The 22,578-nt window shown below is 41.0% G+C and overlaps 1 protein-coding gene across 2 annotated transcripts in view; it reads right to left on the reverse strand.

Annotated features, from left to right (window-relative positions):
• Nucleotides 1-5,823: 5,823 nt before the first annotated feature.
• The window catches only part of IL20RB (interleukin 20 receptor subunit beta), a 43,259-nt gene continuing 26,504 nt past the window's right edge, over nucleotides 5,824-22,578 (reverse strand). For both annotated transcript variants that reach the window (XM_037827988.1, XM_037827997.1), the window contains exon 7: nucleotides 5,824-6,653. In XM_037827988.1, the coding sequence (XP_037683916.1) occupies nucleotides 6,546-6,653 (108 nt within the window). In that variant the 3' untranslated portion in view covers nucleotides 5,824-6,545. The remainder of the gene's footprint in view (nucleotides 6,654-22,578) is intronic.

Below are 22,578 nucleotides of genomic sequence, written 5' to 3' on the forward strand. Positions count from 1 at the left end.
AAAACATCCAACACATTTCAGACTTTTTACCAAAGTTTAACTGTTTGTTGGGAGGGCGCCTTTCCAAGAAGAGGGACCCTGAGGTCTCTGGATGTCATTTTAATTCAACAAATTTAAAATATATTTGTAACCTTCCAACCTTTTTTTGTAAGTGAACAAAATCCTCTTTCCTGAAAAAGCGATTACTTCATAAATTAAAACTGAGTTGCTTATAGTTACACATGTGTAAACTTCAGTACCTACTCGCCACCATCTGCTAAATTAAACTCTTCATTTAAAACACATTATTCTTCCACACGATTGGCCCTTCATAAGCTAGGCTTCATTTGAGAAGAGGGCTTCTTCCATTATGATCTATTTTCAATTGCAAGACTCAAAAATCCAGGTTAGACAGTGGAAGGGTTAATTTCAATGGAACAGCTTCACCTAAGAATGCCTTTCAGAGTATTTAATGCAGGTGGGATTCTAGTTCCTGGAATGTAACTTCCTAAGTCTGGAAACGAAGATGGTGTTTTATGGGCTTAATTTTGTATGTAGGCAATTGGATAGAGGACTTGCTGGCATCTCCAGGAAATTGGGAGGCTTGATAGGTGAGTAGTTTTAAGTAATTACAGGAGCAAATTGTAAAAGTTACTAAGGCTTGTTTGGGCCCTCATTTTTCCAACAGCCAGGTTTGCTAAGAAGTTCAAATTTCCCCAGGGAGTTCCGATGGAGGGACCAAGGACGTGAACCTCCTCCCTGGGGACGTGAACCTCCTCCGCACGTTTGCACTTTTGCTCTTGCAGCTTTTTGCATGAACCTGAGGAGGCTTCTCAATTTTTCCTCTACAGTCCTTTGTGGGTTTTACACCCTCTCCCGGACTTGCAACCTCTCACTGAGGGAGGCAAGGAAGGACTGTGTTTTCCTTTTTGTGAATCTCATTGTCCCGCACAGACTGTGCTCCCATCTCTGGCACAGACTATTTTGTCGTTGTTAAATGCTGGAGGACCTGAGGGTGCCAGGACTGAGCAAGAGAAAACTGCAATTTGGGGTCAACTCTGGTGTACCAGTTCCAAATTCCAGACTGGAGACCACCGTAGTTTAATATGACTGCATGGCAGTGGGACCCCTCCTTGCTGATCCTTGGGCTTAGAAGAACCCCCAGGAAGTCAGTCTAGCCCAGGGATGAAAATTAGATGCACAGAAGAAAAAACACCCAAAAAACATCTTCATTTTCTTTTATGCCCCAAATCTTTCAGGCCTTAGTTTTTTGGTTTTGTTTTTGGTGTTTCTGTTTGTTTTTATTGTGGTAACATATATACAACCCAAAATTTCCCATTTTAACATCTTTCAAGTTATCAATTCACAATTTGATTCACAACGTTGTGCTACCATCACCACTATCCATTACCAAAACTTCTCCATCACCCAACAGAAAACTCTGTACCAATTAAGCATTAATTTAATCTCTTCCTTCAGAGACTGGGAAGGGAAACACAGAAGAAAGACAGACAGACAGACTGAGCCTGCAATGTCTAAACAAAAGGCTTTGCCACGGAACTCCTTGGCAGGAGAGAATATGAGGAGGAGGACATGAGAATAAGACATCAAGGGGTCTTGGAACATGTGGGAGTTCTGCTGGCAGCTTCTAGGGGTAGAGGGGGTTGGGGGTTATCTCCAAACCACCTCCCACCCCTCACATTCTACCCTAGTTTTCAGGCAGCCTGAAGAGCTCCTAGAAAGAGAAAGAGAATAGAAGCAGGGCAAAAGGGCCTGGTGGAAGACAGACTGGACCCAGAGGAGTTCAGGCCAAGAACTCTGTTCACACTTGTCTCTGGAGCAGGATGGAGAATCATCACTGTACCTGGCATTGGGCCCACACCCTTTGTACCTTATGGTAAAAATAAAGTGTTAACGCTTTCAAAGTGTTCCACTGTTCACAGTATGGTCTCATGCAGTGTGCAGTTTAACTAACATCTGCCCAGCTGTTAAAAGGAGAGTGTGTGTTCACTTCCTCTCCCTCACTTCCATAATGGAGTCTCTTCTGTAATGTGAGACCCTAAAGATAGGGATTGATAACCCTGTTTTGCAGGTGAGAAAACCCAGGCTCAGAATTTAAGAGACATGCCCAAGGTGGCCCAGCTCTTCTGGTTGGAGGCTCTCTGTTCTTTCTCTTCCTGCCTCAGCCAGAAGTGGGGAGACAGCAGGCTGTGCACTGAAATGGAAAGCAACCTGGGTGGCGGCATTCACTGCCAGGAGGGGGAGCCCCAGGTCTGTGGCCCCTTCTCGACCTTCAGGGCTGGGCTCCCCGGCTGCTGAGAGGGAAGGGGAGGAGCTGGCGGGCCGGGGGGTTCGCGGGCCCTCCCTGTTCTGAGACCCTGGGCAGAGGGAGCCCAGTGAGCTTAATCACAAACAGGTACCCTCAGGAAATGACCCAGCTCTAAGTCTGGGCCCTCCTAATGCTCTGCTCTGGGCACTCAAATGCAAATTCTACTCACAACCAGTCCCGAACAACCTCTGTGGGTTCGCTGCTCCTCTCCTGGCCAGGAGGTTGCCTGTGTTCAAGAGGGGAGCAGAGTCCACGGTGGGGAGGGAGAGCCAGAGGGAGGCTCCCGGCGATGTGCAAGGGACCGAAACAGCGGAGGTTTGTTAGAGACCAACCCCCTGGAAGTTTTGTCTGAGCTCTCATTCTAGGAAACATGCTGAAATGTCCTTTATCCCGGAAGTATAGAAAGCCGCGCTGTTCAGCCGGAGCAGAGGGGGACTTTCCCAGCACTTACCACAAGGTGGCGCCAGACTCCCGTGGCCGTAATGCGGCCCTTCCCTTCTGGTAGCTCCGGAAGCTGGCAAGTGTCCTAAAGGGATGAAGTCAAGCCAGGTTCAAAGGGGACTGAGAGATGTGCACCCATGGAAAGTTAGCCTAGGCTAGAGATAAAAATAGGGAACACAGAAAATAAAAAAATCCTGTTTTTTTGAATAGGTGAGGAATGGTAGCACAGAGTCTAGACAAACAGAATCTACAATCCCTCCCTAAAAGGAACTAAAAAGGCTTTGGCATGGAATTCCTTGGCAGGAGGGGAAATAGGCAGGTGTGGGCAGTGAGGAGGCCTTGCAGGTGTCTATGTGGGGCAGGGTGGTCTTGGTCCAGGGAGCCATGGTGGTGGCAAAAAGTAGATGGATTCCAGAGAAACCACTGGAAACTGCTATGCTCCAAATGCAGATTTCTTTCATTGCAAGGTGATGCCCCAAAACAGGCCACCAATAAAATATAAGACACCCAGTTAAATTTTAATTCCCTTTGGGGCAGATCTATCTTAAAAATTATTTGTTGCTTATCTGAAATTAAAATTTAACTGGGTCTCCTGTATTTTTTTATTTACTAACTCTGGCAACCCTACCTCTGGAGCCTCAAATGCACACGTGAGGGAAACCAAGAATTTTCCAAGCCCCAGAGACCAGAAGACTTGGCGTTACCGGGGAGAGACCTGAGTGGCTCTGAACACTTCCAAAGAAGCAGAAGTAGACCAGGGCCAGGCTTAGTAGCTCCCATAGGTTAAGCCTATGTGAGGCCACGAGAATTCCTGTGTGGCCACAGGAATGCTGACAGAGACCCCCATATGCTGCCTCCATACTGCCCATCCATCCCACCAGCTCCCCAAGAGCATCCATGGACTAGGAAAACCAGGCCTGCACAGAAATACAAAGTTGTCCAGGCCCTCCCTGCCCAATATATGTCCAGTTCCTCTTACATCTCTCAGAACATCTTTTTTTTTTCCTCCCTAGGACTTGGCATCGTTTGTAGCTCTGCATTTATTTGGATGACTGTGAGCTTCAGGTCCTCCTCCCCCAGCCAGCCTGCTATGCTCTGGGAGGGCAAGGACTGTGTCCCCATTGTATTCCTGGTGCTGAACCCTGGCACATGGTAGGTTTGCAACAAGCTTTTGCTGGACGAATGAATAAACAAAAGGCCACAGAATCCTAAGTGCATGTACTGGCCAGGCCACTCTCACCAGGCCCAAATTCAAGTCCAGCCTGGCAAGAGACAACTGGCTGGCTGCTTTGACAGGACTTCTTTCAGTTGGTGTACCTGGGATTGAATCAATGGTGAGAACAAAGGAGCTATAAGAACTGGATTTGTGTGAGCATGTCTGGGGGAACTAGAATAAAAGAATCTTTAGGGCCGCCCCAGGTACCCAGGACTGCCCCCTCCCTTGGCAGCCAGCCAAGCTGGGGAAGGCAGGTGATGACAGTGATGCAGCTAAAGTTGGGACACTAGAGACCATTCTAAAGATATCTCCATATGTTTCCCCTTCTCAGTAGCCTTGTTTCTTTCCCTGCAGTCCTCCCTGCACTGGTGCCGCCAAAGATTTTTGTACCTTAAGGGAGAGAGTATCTGAGGAGGGGAAATTGCTGTCAGGTAGGAAGGAGAAACAGAGAAACTTCCAGAATAGGGGGAAGAGAAAGGAGAGTAATGTTTAATTTCTCTCAATACAGTTTTGTAATGTTCAGTTAGACTTATTCCTAGGTGTTGGACATTTTTCAATGCTATTATAAATTGCATTTTTTAAAAAATTTTATGTTTTAAATGTGGCTCACATTGTCCCCAAAGACTACTACTTCGATGTCGTGGTTTGTTGTCACAGGTCTCTGATCCGTAGTGCTGAGTCAGCTTACAGGCTGTGTGTATCGGGGGGCTGTGGGCAGTGGGTGGTGGGAGAGAGGGGTCAGTTGCACCACGCAGCCCTGGCAGTGATAGAATTTCACAGGGGCACAGTAATTTCCTGAGGCAGTTCTTTCTCCCGATTTCTTTCCAGATCTCAGGGTACCTGGCCAGAATAAATTGTTAGTGTGGAGTCCAGTTTGGGCCTGACAGCTCCCACTTGACGCTGAAATGGAACCCGGAATAGAAGTGCGAGTTTGAGAATGATGACGATGTGGCCATAGGTGTGGGAGGGAATGGGTGGGACAGAGAGACCATGAGGACTGTCTGCGATGATTTCATATCATCTGAGCCCCACGTGACTGCATTGGAGTGCACATGTTCTTCATGACAACTGGAGGCCCTCAGGCCTCTTGCGGTCCGCCCTGTTGCAGCGGACATTGTCTGCTGCCAGAGATGTAGGTCAAAAGTCAGACATTGCCAAAATTCTGGTTTCTGGATTTGCTGGGGCCCAGGAATTGGGGGTGGAGACAGACCAGTTCAAAGACTCCACAGCTGGGAGGGAGTGGGAGCTGAGAAGGGAGGCAGAGAGGTCTTGCCCATCCATCCCTTCAACCTCAAGAAACTTCCTCCTTCCTTTCTTTCCCTCACCTTGGCCCTTCTTACCTGATGGGGAAGAGTGGTGGGAAGAAACTTCCAGAGTTGAGTTGGGCCCTGGATTAACAAGCTGCAAGGGGGTCAAGGGCACCCTGAGTGAGCCATCTTAAGGGAAAGAGGGCTCCAAAGGGAACTCCTGTGGTGAGAGGCCTCCAGGAGAGACCCAGGAACACCCTGACCAGGTGAGGCTGCAGCTGGCTGCCTCGGTTGCCAGTTCTCATGTGGGCAGAGGCTGCCCCCTTCCAAAGTAGCCCCCATCCGTGCAGCCCAGGGCCTGCAGGGGGAGGACTGAGACTGCCCCTCCCTTGCCCCATCCCCTGCTTGGGCTCAGCCCTCATCCTCTCAACCAAAGGTGTTCCTTAGGGGCCTCTCTACACTCAAGATTAATGACATAACTAGAATCCTAAAGACCACTTTTTGGCAGAACCAAAAAGGTAACCCAAGGGGGCCCCTTTTTATTTTTCATTCTGCACTTTACCAGCTCTACAGGAAAAAGGAATACAGAAAACATCACACTTTTTATTGACATCATTCTGTATCTTCATCTCATACACATACATTTTACCTGTTGTCCACAGTATGCACACACTATTTACTCTTTCTAGAATTTCTTGTATCTTCAACATTCATGCACATCCCATTTTCAGTGGGGGTGTGGCCTCCCTCCAGGACATGTATTGTAGAGTTTACTGAGCCATTCACCTCTGCACAGGTATTTGGCTTGAAGTGAAATCAACACCATTGCAACTTCCATTTCTTTTCCAGGTTTCCTCTGGGAAAGTGAGCTCTCCAACCCAACCAGTGTGTAGGGTCTTTAATAGCTCTTGTTACCCATTTGTATCTTGTGCTCCAGAAAAGGTGAACCAATTATATAATGTATGGTGTCTCCAGTTTACCCACAGCCCTGCAAGTGCTGGGTTTTTATAATATCTAGTTTAACAGATATGTAGTTAATTTTCTCTCCATTTTAATTGAGAAAATTGAGGAGCAGAGAGTTACTTTTCCCAGGTTCACTCAGCTAGTAAAGAGCAGATCCAGGTCTAGAGGTCACGTCTCCTGACCCCCAGCTAGTGCTCGTCCACCAAATCACTCTGCCTCTGAAGTTGCTTCTAGACGTGGACACAGCAGGCTCTTCTGGCTTCTTCTGTCCTTTGTCCCTGGAGGATAACAGAAACGAAGCCTCCCCATCATGGTTCCTGTGTCATGCAGACCAGGTTCTCAGCTTCCACTGGGCCCTTCCCTAAGCCCACTAGATCCAGACCCTAAAGAGCTCCTCAGAAGGCAGCACAGCCGTGGCACAGGTGTCCACCTCTTCCCTTCTGCAGCTGATTAACTTCTGGGGTGAACTGGTTATTTTCTGGAAAGTAATTTTCATTAATAGTCATTAGATACTAGTAGCAGTAGTAAAGAATATCAAAAAGTTCCAACTGTTTGGTTAATTAACTTTCAAGTAGCAAAAAAGCTCAGAGACTGTTCTGACCCCTAGAGCAGGGACTTCTGACATTTGCTAAGACCATCTGTCAGTTCACTGCCCTGCAGTTCCCTGGAGCCCTGGTTGGTCAGTGGTCCATTCACTGGGACCCTGCCCCACAAAAGCAAGGTAATTCTGATTTAAAAAAAATAATAATAAATCTAAACTTCTTTCACCAGAGAGGTCTGAAAACAATGACTGGTCTGAGACAATCTTTCTTACTCATATTTCATGTTCTCCATCTTCTCCTCGCAACCCCAAAACATAAACAAAACTGGTTGTAACTTTTCGGAGGAACTCTTCCATACATTGCTAGCCCACTTACCTGCACCCAGAGTCTCCAGGTTCTGTAATTGCCTTCAAAAGCCCTTCCCATCATCACTCCAAAGAATGACACATGGGCACAAACTGGCACAATGGTTTGCCCCCAACTCAGTCCTCCAGAAGACACCAGCTTCATCAAGCCAGTTATCCTTGGTCCTTGTTTGTAAGAAAACAATTACATTTACAATAGCAATTAAGAGAGTCAAACACCTAGGAATAAATCTAACCAAGGATGTAATAGTGTATGCCCAGAAAATTACAAATCATTGCTAAAAGAAATTGAAGAAGACCTAAAAAGGGGGGGGAGGGGCATTCCATGTTCATGGATTAGAGAAATATTGTTAAAATGTCAATTCTTCCCAAAGCAATTTACAGATTCAATGCAATCCCAATCAAAATTCCAATTACCTTCTTTTCAGAAATGAAAAAGCCAATCATCATATTTATATGGAAGGGTGGGGCCTCTGAATAGCCAAAGCCATCTTGAAGAAGAAGAATGAAGTTGGAGGACTCACACTTCCCAATCTTAAAACTTATTATAAAGCCACAGTAATCAAACCAGCATGGTACTGGCATAAGGACTGACACATAAACAAAGGGAATCAAATTAAGAGCTCAGAAATCAACCCACACATTTATGGCCAACTGACTTTTGATAAGGAGGCAAAGATCACTCAATGTGGAAAGAATAGTCTCTTCAATGAATGGTACTGGGAAAACTGATCTCCATTTGCAAAAGATGAAGGGGGCCCCTACCTCACACCATATACAAAAATCATCTCAAAATGGATCAAAGACAAAAGAAAGGAAAAGAAAAGGAAACAGATCAAAACCATAAAATTCCTCAAAGAAAACATAGGGAAGCATCTTCAGAACCTTGTGTTTGGCAATGGTTTCTTAGACTTTACACCCAAAGCATAAGCAACAAAAGAAAAAATATATAAATTGGTCCTCATCCAACTTAAAAACTGTTGTGCCTCAAAGAACTTCATCATGAAAGTGAAATGACAACCTACACAATGAGCACAATGAGAGAAAATATTTGGAAACCACATATCTGATAAGGGCTTAATATCCAGAATTATAAAAATTTCAACTCAACAACACAAACAACCCAATTTTTAAATTGACAAAAGACTTGAATAGATATTTCTCAAAAAAAGATATACAAATGACCAAAAAGCACATGAAAAGATGCTCAACATCATTGGCCATTAGGGAAAGGCAAATCAAAACCACAGTGAGATATCATTTCACACCCATTAGAATAGTTACTATTTTAAAAATGGAAAAGTAAACATTTTGGAGAGGATGCAGAAAGGAACACTCATTCATTGCTGGTGGGAATGTAAAATGGTGCAACCACTGTGCAAGACAGTATGGCAGAACCTCAGAAAGCTAAGTATACCATATGACATGGCAATCCCACTACTAGGTATATACCCCAAGGAATTGAGAGCAGGGACTCGAACAGTTGTCTTTTGTTTGTTTGTTTGTTTGTTTGTTTTCCTTCCCCCATTTTTCTACTCATCCATCCATAAACTAGACAAAGGGGAGTGTGGTCCATGTGGCTTTCCCAATCCCGTTGTCACCCCTCATAAGCTATATTTTTATACAATCGTCTTCAAGATTCATGGGTTCTGGGTTGTAGTCTGATAGTTTCAGTTATCTACCACCAGCTATCCCAATTCATTAGAACCTAAAAAGGGTTGTCTATATTGTGCATAAGAGTGCCCACCAGAGTGACCTCTCGGCTCCTTTTGGAATCTCTCTGCCACTGAAGCTTATTTCATTTCCTTTAACTTCCCCCTTTTGGTCAAGAAGATATCGAACAGTTGTTTGCACTCCAATATTCATAACAGCATTATTCACAATTACCAAAAGATAGAAGCAACCTAAGAGTCCATCAACAAATGAATGGATAAACAAAATATGGTACATACACACAACAGAATATCATTCAGCTGTAAAAAGGAATGAAGTTCTGATACATGCAACAACATAGATGAAACTTGAGGACATCCAATTGTGTGAAATAAGCTTGTCACAAAAGGGCAAATATTATTTGATCATACTAATATGACTTAATTAGATAAGCACACTCTTAGAGTTAGAATCTAGAATATAGGCTACAGGGGATGGGGTAGGTGTAGGAAATAGGGAGTTAAGGCTGAAAATGTCCAGAGTTCCTATTTGGGACGATAGCAATGTTTTGGTAACAAATGGTAATGATGGTAGCACAACATTGTGAATGTAACTATCAGCACTGAATTATTTTTTGAATGTGGTTAAAAGGGTAAATTTTAGCTCACATGTATGTTACCAGAAAAAAATTAAAAAAACACATGGAACTATACAACACAAACAGTGAACCCTAAGTTAGTACAATTATTAAAATATGCTTTCATAATTTGTAACAGATGTGTATGCAAGGTGTTACTAATAGGATGGTATAGGAAATCTTGTATTTTATGCATGATTGTTCTTAAACCCACAACTTCTCTAATAAAAAAAGAAAGTGAAAAGACAACCTACAGAGTGGGACAAAATATTTGGAAATCATATATTTGATAAGGGTTCAATATCAAGAATACATCAAGGGGAGAACCTAAGATGGCAGCTAGGACAGACAGGGCAAAACACACCTCCATGAAAAATACTAGATAAAAACCAGAAAGTGACCCAGAACACCAGTTCCAGCGATGCACCAGCTGGACAAGGTCCACTAAATCCACAGAAACCGTGCACTTGGTGAAACTAGGAGTCTGCGTTCTGAAACGAGTGAGTAAGCCTGCTGAATGTCCAGCAACCATGCTGCTGTGTGAGGAAACTGTGGGTTGGCATTTGGAGGTGGACTAGTTCTTTTTTAAAGAACCCAAAAGCAGCTGCAGATACAGCAGTGAGAACCACACAGTGAAGCGCAGCAGGAACGGGCTGTGCAAATGCCTCAATGTCTGGCATGGGAGATAGCCTTTCGCACACCCACTGCTAATTGTCTCCAAACAAGGAAGGCAGAGGTAAGCCAAAAGGGGAAAGTAACCATGCCCCTTGAAGCCATCTTCCCAGCGGGTTGGGAACGCTCCTACCTGGCACCAGTGCCACAGCCCAGAGCCACACCAAAAAACCCAGTGTGACTGGAACTGTTTCCAGCAACGCGCATACACCACAACATCGGGCATGGACAGTAGCTTTTTGTGCACCCACAGCTAATTGTCCCAGATCTGGGAAGGCAGAGCTGTGAGAAAACTGGGAAATTGACACACCCAGCCAGCCATCCTTACAGTAGGCTGGGAATGCACCTACACGGCCCAACAGCCCAGAACTTCCCTTGAGGAACAGTACGCACTTGTGACATAGCACAACCTTCCCTCAGCAGAGGCCCTAGAAGGGCACCGCTTGGAAGAGGGACCCACTCAAAAATCCCAGGGACCACACACCAATACCAAGGACTTGTGGGTCAGTGGCAGAGACAATCTGTGGCAAGACTGAAATGAAGGTTTAGACTCTTGGAACAGCCTTAAATCTCCAGGAACACCTGGGAGGTTAGATTATTAAAGCTGCCCTCTCTCCCTAACCGCTCAAACGCCCCACAGTCAGGGCAGACAGCACCAACAACTCACCTAAACTTGGTGCACCAATTGGATCCCACAAGAATCAGACCCCCACACACCACAAAGACAAAGTTGGGGAGAACTGACTTGAGGGGAATAGGTGACTCACAGACACCATCTGCGGGTTAAAGTGTACGCCACCAAGCTGTAGATCTGACAAATTAGAGATAAGTCTGTGAACAGTCCTACATATCCTAAAAGAACCCTATCAAGTAACGCAAATGCCAAGAGGCCAAAAACAACAGAAAATTTTAAAGCATATGAAAAAAACAGACAATATGGAGAACCCAAACCCAAACACCCAAATCAAAAGATCAAAGGAGATGCAGTACTTGGAGCAATTAATCAGTGAACTAAAGACAAGCAACGAGAGCATGGCACAGGATATAAAGGACATGAAGAAGACCCTAGAAGAACATAAAGAAGAATTGCAAGAATATATAAAAAAAAATAGATGATCTTATGGAAATAAAAGAAACTGTTGACCAAATTAAAAAGATTCTGGATACTCATAGTACAAGACTAGAGGAAGCTGAACAATGAATCAATGACCTTGAGGACCACAGAACAGAAAATGAAATAACGAAAGAAAGAATGGGGAAAAAAAATCAAAAAAATCAAAATGGACCTCAGGGATATGATAGATAAAATAAAAGATTGAAATATAAGACTCATTGGTGTCCCAGAAGGGGAAGAGAAGGGTAAAGATCTAGAAAGAGTATTCAAAGAAATTGTTGGGGAAAACTTCCCAAACCTTCTACACAATATAAATAAAGCATAAATGCCCAGCAAACTCCAAATAGAATAAATCCAAATAAAGCCACTCCAAGACATATTCTGATCAGATTGTCAAATACTGAAGAGAAGGAGCAAGTTCTGAAAGCCGCAAGAGAAAAGCAATTCACCACATACAAAGGAAACAACATAAGACTAAGCAGTGACTACTCAGCGGCCACCATGGAGGTGAGAAGGCAGTGGCATGACATATTTAAAATTCTGAGAGAGAAAAATTTCCAACCAAGAATACTTTATCCAGCAAAGCTCTCCTTCAAATTTGAGGGAGAGCTTACATTTTTCACAGACAAACAAATGCTGAGAGATTTTGCTAATAAAAGACCTGCTCTACTTCAGATACTAAAGGGAACCCTACCAACCAACAGAGAAACAAAGAAAGGAGAGAGAGAGATAGAGAAAGGTTCAGTACTAAAGAGATTCAATACTGGTTCATAAAAGGACAATAAGAGAGAGAGGGAAAAAATATATCTGACAAACATAAACCAAAGGATAGGATGGCTCATTCAAGAAATGCCTTCACAGTAATAACATTGAATGTAAATGGATTAAACTCCCCAATTAAAAGATATAGATTGGCAGAATGGATTGAAAAATATGAACCATCAATATGTTGCATGCAAGAGACTCAACTTAGACACAGGGACATAAAGAAATTGAAAGTGAAAGGATGTAAAAAATATTTCATGCATGCTACAGCCAAAAGAAAGCAGGAGTAGCAATATTAATCTCAGATAAAATAGACTTGAAATGCAAGGATATTATGAGAGACAAAAAAGGCCACTACATACTAATAAATGGGGCAATTCAACAAGAAGAAATAACAATCATAAATATTTATGCACCCAATCATGGTGCCACAAAATACATGAGACAAACACCAGCAAAACTAAAGGAAGCAATGGATGTTTCCACAATAATTGTGGAAGACTTCAACACATCACTCTCTCCTATAGATAGATCAACCAAACAGAAGGCCAATAAGGAAATTGAAAACCTAAACAATCGGATAAATTAATTTGACTTGACATATATAGAACATTACATCCCAAATCACCAGGATACACATTCTTCTCTAGTGATCACGGAACTTTCTCCAGAATAGACTATATGCTGGGACATAAAACAAGCCTCAATAAATTTTTTTTAAAAAGTTGAAATTATTCAAATCACATTCTCTGACCACAATGAAGTACAATTAGAAGTCAATAACCATCAGAGACTTAGAAAATTCACAAACACTTGGAGGTTAAACAACACACTCCTGAAATAAATGGTTTATAATATAGAATGTAGGGGAACTAGCGATAGAGAGCAATTAATGAAGGGGGAAAGATAACCCAATAAGAACAGATAAGCTATCATGGGTAAATTTAGCATTCTGGGAATGCCCAGGAATGACTATGGTTTGTTAATTTCTGATGGTTATGGTAGGAACAAGGTCACAGAAATGTTGCTAAAGTATTTATTTTAGGTTAGTTGTCTTTTTCTTACTCCCTTGTTATGGTTTGTTTGAAATGTTTTTTTTATTGTATACCTTTTAAAAAAAATTTTTATATAGTTAATTAAAAAAAAGAGTTAATTAAAAAAAAAAGAAAAAATATGCAGAGCCCCCTTGAGGAGCTGGTGGAGAATGCAGGGGGGTTGGACTTCCCCACCTCGATGGTTGCTGATGTGCTCACAGACACAGGGAACTGGTGGTTTGATGGTCTGAGCCCTTTACCACGGGACTTGCCCTTGGGAAGACTGCTGCGGCAAAAGAGAGGCTAGGCCTCCCTATAATTGTGCCTAAGAGCCTCCCCCCGAATGCCTCTTTGTTGCTCAGATGTGGCCCTCTCTCTCTAGCTAAGCCAACTTGGCAGGTAAAATCACTGCCCTCCCCACTACATGGGATCAGACACCCAGGGGAGTGAATCTCCCTGGCAACGTGGAATATGACTCCCGGGGAGGAATCTAGACCCGGCATCATGATATAGAGAACATCTTCTTGACCAAAAGTGGGATGTGAAACGAAATGAAATAAGCTTCAGTGGCAGAGAGATTCCAAACGGAGCTGAGAGGTCACTCTGGTGGGCACTCTTACACACAATATAGACAATGCTTTGTAGGTTCTAATGAATTGGAATAGCTAGCAGTAAATACCTGAAACTATCAAACTACAACCCAGAACCCACGAATCTTGTAGACGATTGTATAAAAATGTAGTATATGAGGGGTGACAATGGGACTGGGGAAGCCATGGGGATCACACTCCCCTTTGTCCAGTTTATGGATGGAGGAGTAGAAAAATGGGGGGGGGGGGGGTACCCAGTGTTCTTTTTTACTTTGGTTGCTCTTTTTCACTTTGGTTTTTATTCTTATTGTTTTTGTGTGTGTGGCAATGAAAATGTCAAAAATTAATTTTGGTGATGAATGCACAACTATATAATGGTACTGTAAACAATTGAATGTACGCTTTGTTTTGTATTACTGCATGGTATGTGAATATATCTCAATAAAAATGAATTAAAAAAAAAAACCAAAAACCTGGGATTATATAACATAATGAACCCAGTAGTAGACGATGTCTGTGGTGAATAGTACAAATATAGGAATGTTCTTTCATTAACTATAACAAATGTACATCACTAGTACAAGATGTTAATAATAGGGTGGTATATGGAAAAAATACACCTAATGAAAACTATGGACTACAGTTAACAATATTTTAGAATTCTTTAAATATAAACAAATCTGTAGAGACAGAATTAGATTAGTGGTTATGTAGGGCTGGGGAAGGATAGTGGGATTCAGAGGTGACTGCTAAGGGGTATGGGGTTTTTCTTTTTGGAGTAATAAAAATGTTCTAAAATTGATTGTGATGATGAATGCACAACTCTGTGATTGTACACCTTGGATGGATTGTATGGTATGTAAATATACCTCAATGAAACCGCTGAAAAAAAAAAGAAGCATGTTCCTGGAGCAAGTCTGCTGCCAACTGGCTGCCTTCAAAGCATGAGATTGACACTGACTGGCTGATTCAAAAAAAAGTTAGTCTTCTCTGTATATATTATGATGGCCATGACAATAAAATTTTGTCACATCATGCAAAAAAAAAAAAAAAAAAAGAATACATCAAGACTCCTATAACTCAACAACAACAAAAAGACAAACAATCCAATTTTTAAATGGACAAAAGATTTGAAGACATTTCTCCAAAGAAAATATACAAATGGCCAATAAGCACATGAAAAGATTTTCAACATCATTAGCTATTAGAGAAATGCAAATCACACCCACCAGGATGGCTATTATTTTTAAAATGGGAAAAAACAAGTGTTGGAGAGGATGTGAAGAAATAGGAAGCTTTGTAAAATTTTGGTGGAAATGTAAAATGGTGCAGCCACTGTGGAAACAGTTTGGCATTTCCTCAGAAACTTAGTCATAGAATTTATCATATGACCTGGCAATTCTATTTCTTGGTATCAACTCAAAAGAATTGAAAGCAGGGTCTTGGGCAGATATTTGTACACAGAATTATTCACAAAAAGTGAAAGCAACCCAAGTGTCCATCAACAGATGAATGGATAAACAAAATGTGGTATATATGTACACTGAAATATTTCTCAGCCATAAAAAGAAATGAAGTCTTGATATATACTACAATATTGATGAAACTTGAAGACATCATGTTGAGTGGAATAAGCCAGACACAAAAGTACAAATATTGTATGATTTCCCTTATATTAAATATGTAGTTATAATGAGCAAATTCATAGACACAGAAAGCAGAATAGTGGTTACCAAGGGCAGGCAGTGGGGGATGGGGAGTTATTGCTTAATGGGTTCATGTTTCCATTTGGAATGATGAAAATTTTCTGGAAATAGATAGAGGTGAAGGTTGCACAACACTGTCAATGTACGTAATGTCACAGAATGGAAAATTTAAAAATGGTTAAAAAGATATTTATGTTATGTAGAGTTTACCACAATAGAAAGTTTTAAAAATAAAAAGTCAAGGAAGCCCTGTGCAAGAAGGGCTCACTGAGTGAGGGCGTTAGGTGGAGCCCAGCACCAATTCTTTGCTGCTGGTCCTATCAGAGGCTCAGGACACTGGCTGTCTCAATCTGCAGTGTTTAAACTTGATCAATTTTTAAATTCTAGAGCAGCCCTGTCCAACAGAAATGCAATAGGAACCAAATACGCAATTTTAAATTTCTATTAAACATTTTAAATATTTTAAAAAGTAAACAGAAACACGTGAAATTAATCTTGCTAACATTTTATTTAATACAATATATCCATAATATTATCATTTTGCCATGGAATCAATGTAAAAAAATTCATGAGATATTTTACATTCTTTTTTTTTGTTCTGAGTCTTCAAACTCTGTTGTGTGAGATGTGCCCATCTCAATTTGGACTAACCACAGTTCAAGGGCTCAATAGCCACATGTGACTAGTGGCTACAGTATTGGAAAGTGATGTCTAGAACATTTCAGAAGGTGCAAAATTGTTGACCATAGGTTAGAACAAACTTTAAACCAAGGCTCAATTGATTTTTGAAAAATATTTGAATTAGTTATTTTTTTTATTTTTTTAATTGTGGTAAAATATGCATAACATAAAAATCATTTCACCAGTTTTAAGTGAACAAATCTGTGACATTAAGTAACTGACAATGTTGTGTAACTTTGAGCACAAGCTATTTCCAGAATATTTTCATCATCCCAAACAGAAACTCGTACCCACCGGGCAATAACTTCTGTTCCCCCTCCCCCGCACCCCTTGTAATCACTGATCTGTTTTCTGACTCTATGAATTAGTTTTCTTTTTATGTTCTTTTTTTTTTTCCCCACTTTTTCTTTCTTGGTTCTGCCAAGCCTATGTACTTACAATTTCAGTAGCAGCTGCCTTCTTAAGAAATAGCTCAAAATAGTTAACAGCAGAAGAGCATAGCCAGAATTTAGGTGATTCAATGCTTCAACAATAATCCAAATTGGATGTTATACTTATTAAGCAGAAAACACCTGGGGAGAAGGAGATTTAAAAAATATACCTGGAGCTCATCACATCTCCTTGTAAATCTACATACATAACCTCTCCTATTTGTCACTATGGAGGATTTTTTCTTTCATTTTCCAGTTATCTTCCCCAATCACTTTAGACTGATTTGTTTTCCTATCTCCCCTTTATGGATTAGTTTTTAACATTTAAAAATCAGAAGATTTCTCATGAAATACCTGTATTCCTGGGTCCTCTTCTAAAACTTTGAAGATTTGGTGGCACTGGCTCACATTCCCTCTCAGCAGCACACCACTGTGGCTGAGAAGCAGCTGTGTTCTTTAGAAGGAGCTTATTTCTTGCAATCTTCACTACCCCTCCCAACTGAATTATATTCATGGCAATACACATGCATTTGAGGGGGGGGCCTGCCTGAACTCCCACAGGCATCTGAGCTCACAAACCCCACTTTCTATTAAGGATAACAAGGTCATACTTGGGATGACCACCCTTTTGCTTGTTACTCACATTACAATGGAATATGACAAGAAGCAAGAAGAGAAAGAACGAAGTGCATCATAGGGAAAAAAGAAGCATTTCTGGGTGAAAGACAAAAGAAATTCTATTCTTAAATAGTGCATATACACTGGGCTGATATTAATACGATTTTCATTATATATGTTTTTGCTTTAAACTGTTACTTGGTGATATGAACTTGAATAGAAAGAAATTCCTAATGGTATATTTCAGAGCACAACCATCAGCAACTGTGAAATTGTAGATGTAGACATGAAATATTTTATCCATACAGAGAAATTAAACGCTAACCAACCTAATAGGGATTTTTGAAGAATTGTCAAGGATTGCCACTTGGTGATTTTCCATAGTTTAATTTGGAAAGATGTGTGGATTTTGCAAGGATGGCTGGAAATTGCTATTTAATAGTTTGGAGGATTATTCATAAGTAATGCAAATGTTGGCATCCAGGTGGGCTGAGCTAAAGTCAAGGTGGGGGTGGCAGGGAAGTGGTAGTGGTGATACACAGCTGCAGAATGTTTGGGAATTAATAGAGACTAATGATCTGTTTCTTACACAGCACTGTGGGAGAATTCAAAGACTCAGAGAAAGTGTCTGCTTTAAAAATCTGAGAGTGAAAACAATAAAAGTTAAAATCCTCATGGAAAAGAAGGCATGTAGGAACAGACACTGTAATGTTGGAGGAAGAATAGAAAAGGAGAATAGAGAAGCAAAAGATATTCAAGCGTGGTGGTATCATTCCGCCATGCTCTAATGAACGTGGTCATGCTGGCATTGTCTCCAGTCCTCGTCTCTGGTCTAACCTAAGCTGTTCATTTTTCTCCAAAAGTTACTTTTAGGGTACAGCTCATAGTGCATTAGGATTCCTAGGAGTTCTAGCCACCTGAGGACTTTTCTTGTGTACCTGAAATCCGATAAGGAACTGACCCTTTATATGATTATTTCCCTGACCCTTACTCTGCTCCTCACTGGGTCCTGAGAAAATAATACTGTTCCTGATCCTGGGACAGGGAGGAAAACTCCTGGGGCTCAGAATATAGGTCCAGAAGAGGAAAAATGAGGGAGGATGCTCAGAATGGAATGACCTATATGTAGAGGGAAATCATAGGCAACAGCATTGAGAAGGAAACCACAGAAGTTGACTAATTGGTGAAGCCCAGCTGAGGAAGGCTGATCTTTACACCATTTATGGAAAAGAAGAGGTAGTGACACCCCTGACCCAGGAATACTCTCTTAAATTTTGGATTAGTTCAGGGATTCCTCTTTCATTGCAGGATTCCACTTCTACTTATAGCAGGGGAACACAAATCAGACTGAAACTTCTACAAATTAAAAACTTTTAAAACTGACCAAAATTTAAAATTAACTTCCATAAATTACTGGAGAGCAATCAAAAGTTGACACTTGAAGGAAGGGAATGTCACTGGATGAGTTTCCAATTTTTTACAGCTCTTTGCCTGAGGGCAAGTCCCACTTGAAGCCACAATGATGGCAGAATTATTGGCTTGAAGAATAAGAGGACAGAATTTGGTGCAAACACAGAAGATAGAAAGTGAGAGGAGAAATCCCAAAAAAAAGAGAACCAAAAAGAGAGAGCCCCAAATTCTGCATGTAAATTTGATTCAGTCCAATCTGTGACTCACCTCTGAACTATGCAGATGTGGGGCAAACTCCAAATAGTCCATCTAAGGCTAAAAGGACTAACAGATATCAACTGCCTATTGCATGGGAGACCAGAGTTTAGAATTTGCATTCATCCAAGTTGTACTGCTTTGAATCTATTATGTATTCCAGAAAAAGCCATGTTCTTTTAATCCAATCTTCTGGGAGCAGACCAATCATAGGCGGGACTTTTTGATTAGATTATTTCCATGGAGATGTGACCCTGCCCATTCAAGGTGGGTCTTAATTAGTTTACTGGTATCCTCTATGAGAGGATAAAAGGCAGAGACATTTTGTAGAGAGATCAGAGATACTTAGAGAGAAAACATCCAGAGACAGTTTGGAGACAGCTGTTGAAGCCAGAGCCAATACAGACCCAGATGCTTGGAGATGCTAAGAGATGAAGCCCAGAGTTTGCCCCAGAGAAGCTAAGTGAGAATTCACAGACACTGGAACCAGAAGCTGAAAGCAATGCAACCCAGGAGAAAGGACAAGCAGATGCCAGCCATGTGCCTTCCCAGTGACAGAGGTGTTCTGGATGCCATTGGCCTTCCTTTAGTGAAGGCATCCTCTTGTTGATGCCTTAGTTTAGACACTTTTATGGCCTTAGAACTGTAAATTTGTGAACCAATAAACCCCCTTTATAAAAGCCAATCCATTTCTGGTATTTTGCATACTGGCAGCTTTAGAAAACTGGAACACAAGTTAACTGCCTACTAAAGCAAACAAACAAAAATCAGTGCTCTTCAGAGGCATATAACTAAAGCAAACAAACAAAAATCAATACTCTTCAGAGGCATCAATCTGTACAATGTATTATTCACAATATCCAGAATATAATCCAAAATTATTAGATGTACAAAGAAACAGAAAATGTGAAGCACACAAAAATAAAAAGCAATCAATGGATACTTTGACCCTTATGGTGAAATTAGCAAAAATTTTAAAGCTGTAGAAAAAGGTATTATAATTATGCTCAAGGACATCAGAGAAGTTATTCTCATATTGAATGAGCAAATTGAAAATCTCTGCAGAAAATATTAACTGTAAAAAAGAACCAAATGGAGATTCTAGAACTGAAAAATAAAATACCTGAAATTTAAAAACAAAATCTACTAGTAGTACCTTAAAGCAGATTAGTGATAAGAGTCAGTGAACAAGAAAATGGTTCAGTAGAAATTACCCAATCTGAAGAACAGAGAGAAAAAAATGTTTTTAAGAAATGAATAGCACCTCAAGGACCTGTGGGAACAATATCAAAAGGTCTAACATACATGAAATGGAAGTCACAGAAGAGAAGACAATGGGACAGAAAAATTATCTGAAGAAAAATGGCTGAGATTTTTCCAAATTTTGGTGAAAAAATATAAACATACAACTTCAAGAAGCTCAATGAACCACAGGCAGGATAAATTTAGAGAGCACATCTAGGCACACTTTAAGTTCAAACTGCTGAAAAGCAATGGTAATTTGAAAGCAGCAAGAGAAAAAAAGGACACATTTCAAACAGTGGAACAATGTTAAAAATTATAACTGTCTCCTCTCCAAAAACAATGGAGCCCAAAAGATAGTTAAACAACACTTTTAAAGTATTGGAAGAAAGAACAATTGTCAATTAAGAAGTCTATATTCACCAAAAATATTCTTCAATAATGAAGGCAAAATAGAGACATTTTCAGGTGAAAGGTAGCTAAGAATTTGACACCAGCAGAACTTCATTACTAAATGTACTACAGGAACTTTTCAGACTGAAGGGAAGTCACACCAAATGGAAAGACAGATCTCAGGAAAGAAGGAAGAGCAACAGAAATAGTAAATATGTAGGTAAATATAAAAGATTATTTTAAATGCCTTTAAAATACATATGACTTTTTAAAACAAAAATATTGCAAGACTCTTACATTTCATATGAAGTGATACAATATTAACTCTGGGCGAACTGTGAGAATTTAAGGACACAATTGCTAGAACAACCATGAAAAAAATAATATGAAGAAGTTTAACTAAAAAGTCAATTGATAAAGTAGAATTCTAAAAATATTTAACTCAAAAGAGGTAGGAAAGGAATAACAGAGAAGCAAACAAACAGAAAACAGATGGGAGAAACACAAAATAAATAGTAAAGTGATGGGCCTATATCCAACCCTATCAATCATTACAGCAAATGTTAATGGACTAAACATTCCAATTAAAAGGCAGAGATTGTTGAATAGACTTAAACAGAAAAGCAAGACCCTACCATATGCTGTCTATAAGAGATGCACTTTAAATATAAAGACAGATGGGTTTAAAGTAAAAATATTGTAAAAGATACACAATACAAACAGTAAACCAAAAAAAGGCTATTTTGATATCAGGACAAAAATATTATCATAAACAATCATAATGATTGTCATAACGGTAAAAGAATCAATTACTTAGGAAGGCATATCAATCATAAACATATATGCACCTAAAACAGTTTCATTATATATGAAGCAAAAATTAACATAAATAAAATGAGAACTAGACATCCATAATCATAGTTGGAGATTTCGGCAAACTGCTCTCAAAAAGTATTAGAACAATTCTACAAAAAAAAAAAAAAAAAAAAAATCAGTAAGGACAAAGATGAGCTATCAAACATTTTCACCTAATTGATATTTATAAAACACCACTCCAACAACTGCTTCTTTGAGCCTCTCAAGTTCTTGCTGAAGGGAAATGAAGCCTCTCCCTGTCCCCTTGTGTTTGATAAACCATGTTGTTTTTATGTTTGATGGTAAACCATTCAGTTATTCAGCATGGGCTGGAGGGAGAACTGATGAGAAGAACATTGGTAAGCTCTATGAAAAGGGCTAACTAAATAAGTTTAATATATGTAAAACCTCAGAAAATTTTCTGCGTTTTAGAAAGCTCTGTGCTAGGATTGGCTAATGTGGTTATGACTACCAAGCATACTAGAGAGAAAAGGAGAGCTGGCATTTGGATAACAGGGTGGAGGGATGTCCTGAAGACGGGATTATAAGCACAATTATTCCTCCTGTGTAGGGAGAGAAAGCAGGACCATGCAGCTGTCACAAGTGACTAATTCCAAAATAAAACACTTCTGGGTTGCTAAGGAACCATGGAAACGTGTAGCTTGCAGGCAGTACTGGTTCGCTCTGCGGCTGAGAAGCTGACTGCTAGTTGCCCCTCTCAGGACAGCACTATGAGAAATACCTGGGGTGGTGGGGATTTTTGTTTGTTTGTTTTGCTTGCTTGTTTGTTTGTTGAGCGGCTGTGTGTAGTTGGGATGCTGAGAGAGGAGAGGGCGAAGGAGGCAGCCAGATGGAAAAGCTGCTGGAGGCCATCTCTGTTTCCCCCACCATGGCTTAGGAGCACACAGGGCCTATCCCTGTGTGAGGCTCAGACTTGTGTCCCAGTGTTCTTAGGAGTAAGATAAGAATCCTGTGCTTGGGAGGAGCTGGGAAAACGGGTAGTGATACTATCCTTGGATAGTCACTGTGCAGATCCAGATTGCTTCCCCCACCCCCAGGCAAAGCACAGTCTGTGACTTCCAAGTTCACACACACACATTCTTCACCCTGAGAACCGATGAGGCCATTGGCATGTGAATTGAACATGTTGTGTCAAAACATGTTATTGGATGTAGCCACTGTTAAGATTGTGGGAGGGACCAGTCTGGAAACTTAAGACTGTGCATGACTCCTGAGATAACAGGCATCCAGGGCTGTGCCACACACTTGCTCCTTTGGCCAGGCTGGATGCTGTGGGTGAGAAGAGGTGGCCTGCTGGGAGTCCCAGGGAAGTCACCACTCTCTGGAGAAGGGAGGTCTTCTCCAGCCCTTCTGCTTAGAAGTGAAGTCCTGTAAGTGCTCTTCCCCCTTTCTGTGCAAATGTTTGTAAACCCACAAAAT

This window comes from Choloepus didactylus, chromosome 1 (genome assembly GCF_015220235.1).
Source record: "Choloepus didactylus isolate mChoDid1 chromosome 1, mChoDid1.pri, whole genome shotgun sequence".
Lineage (NCBI taxonomy): Eukaryota > Metazoa > Chordata > Mammalia > Pilosa > Megalonychidae > Choloepus > Choloepus didactylus.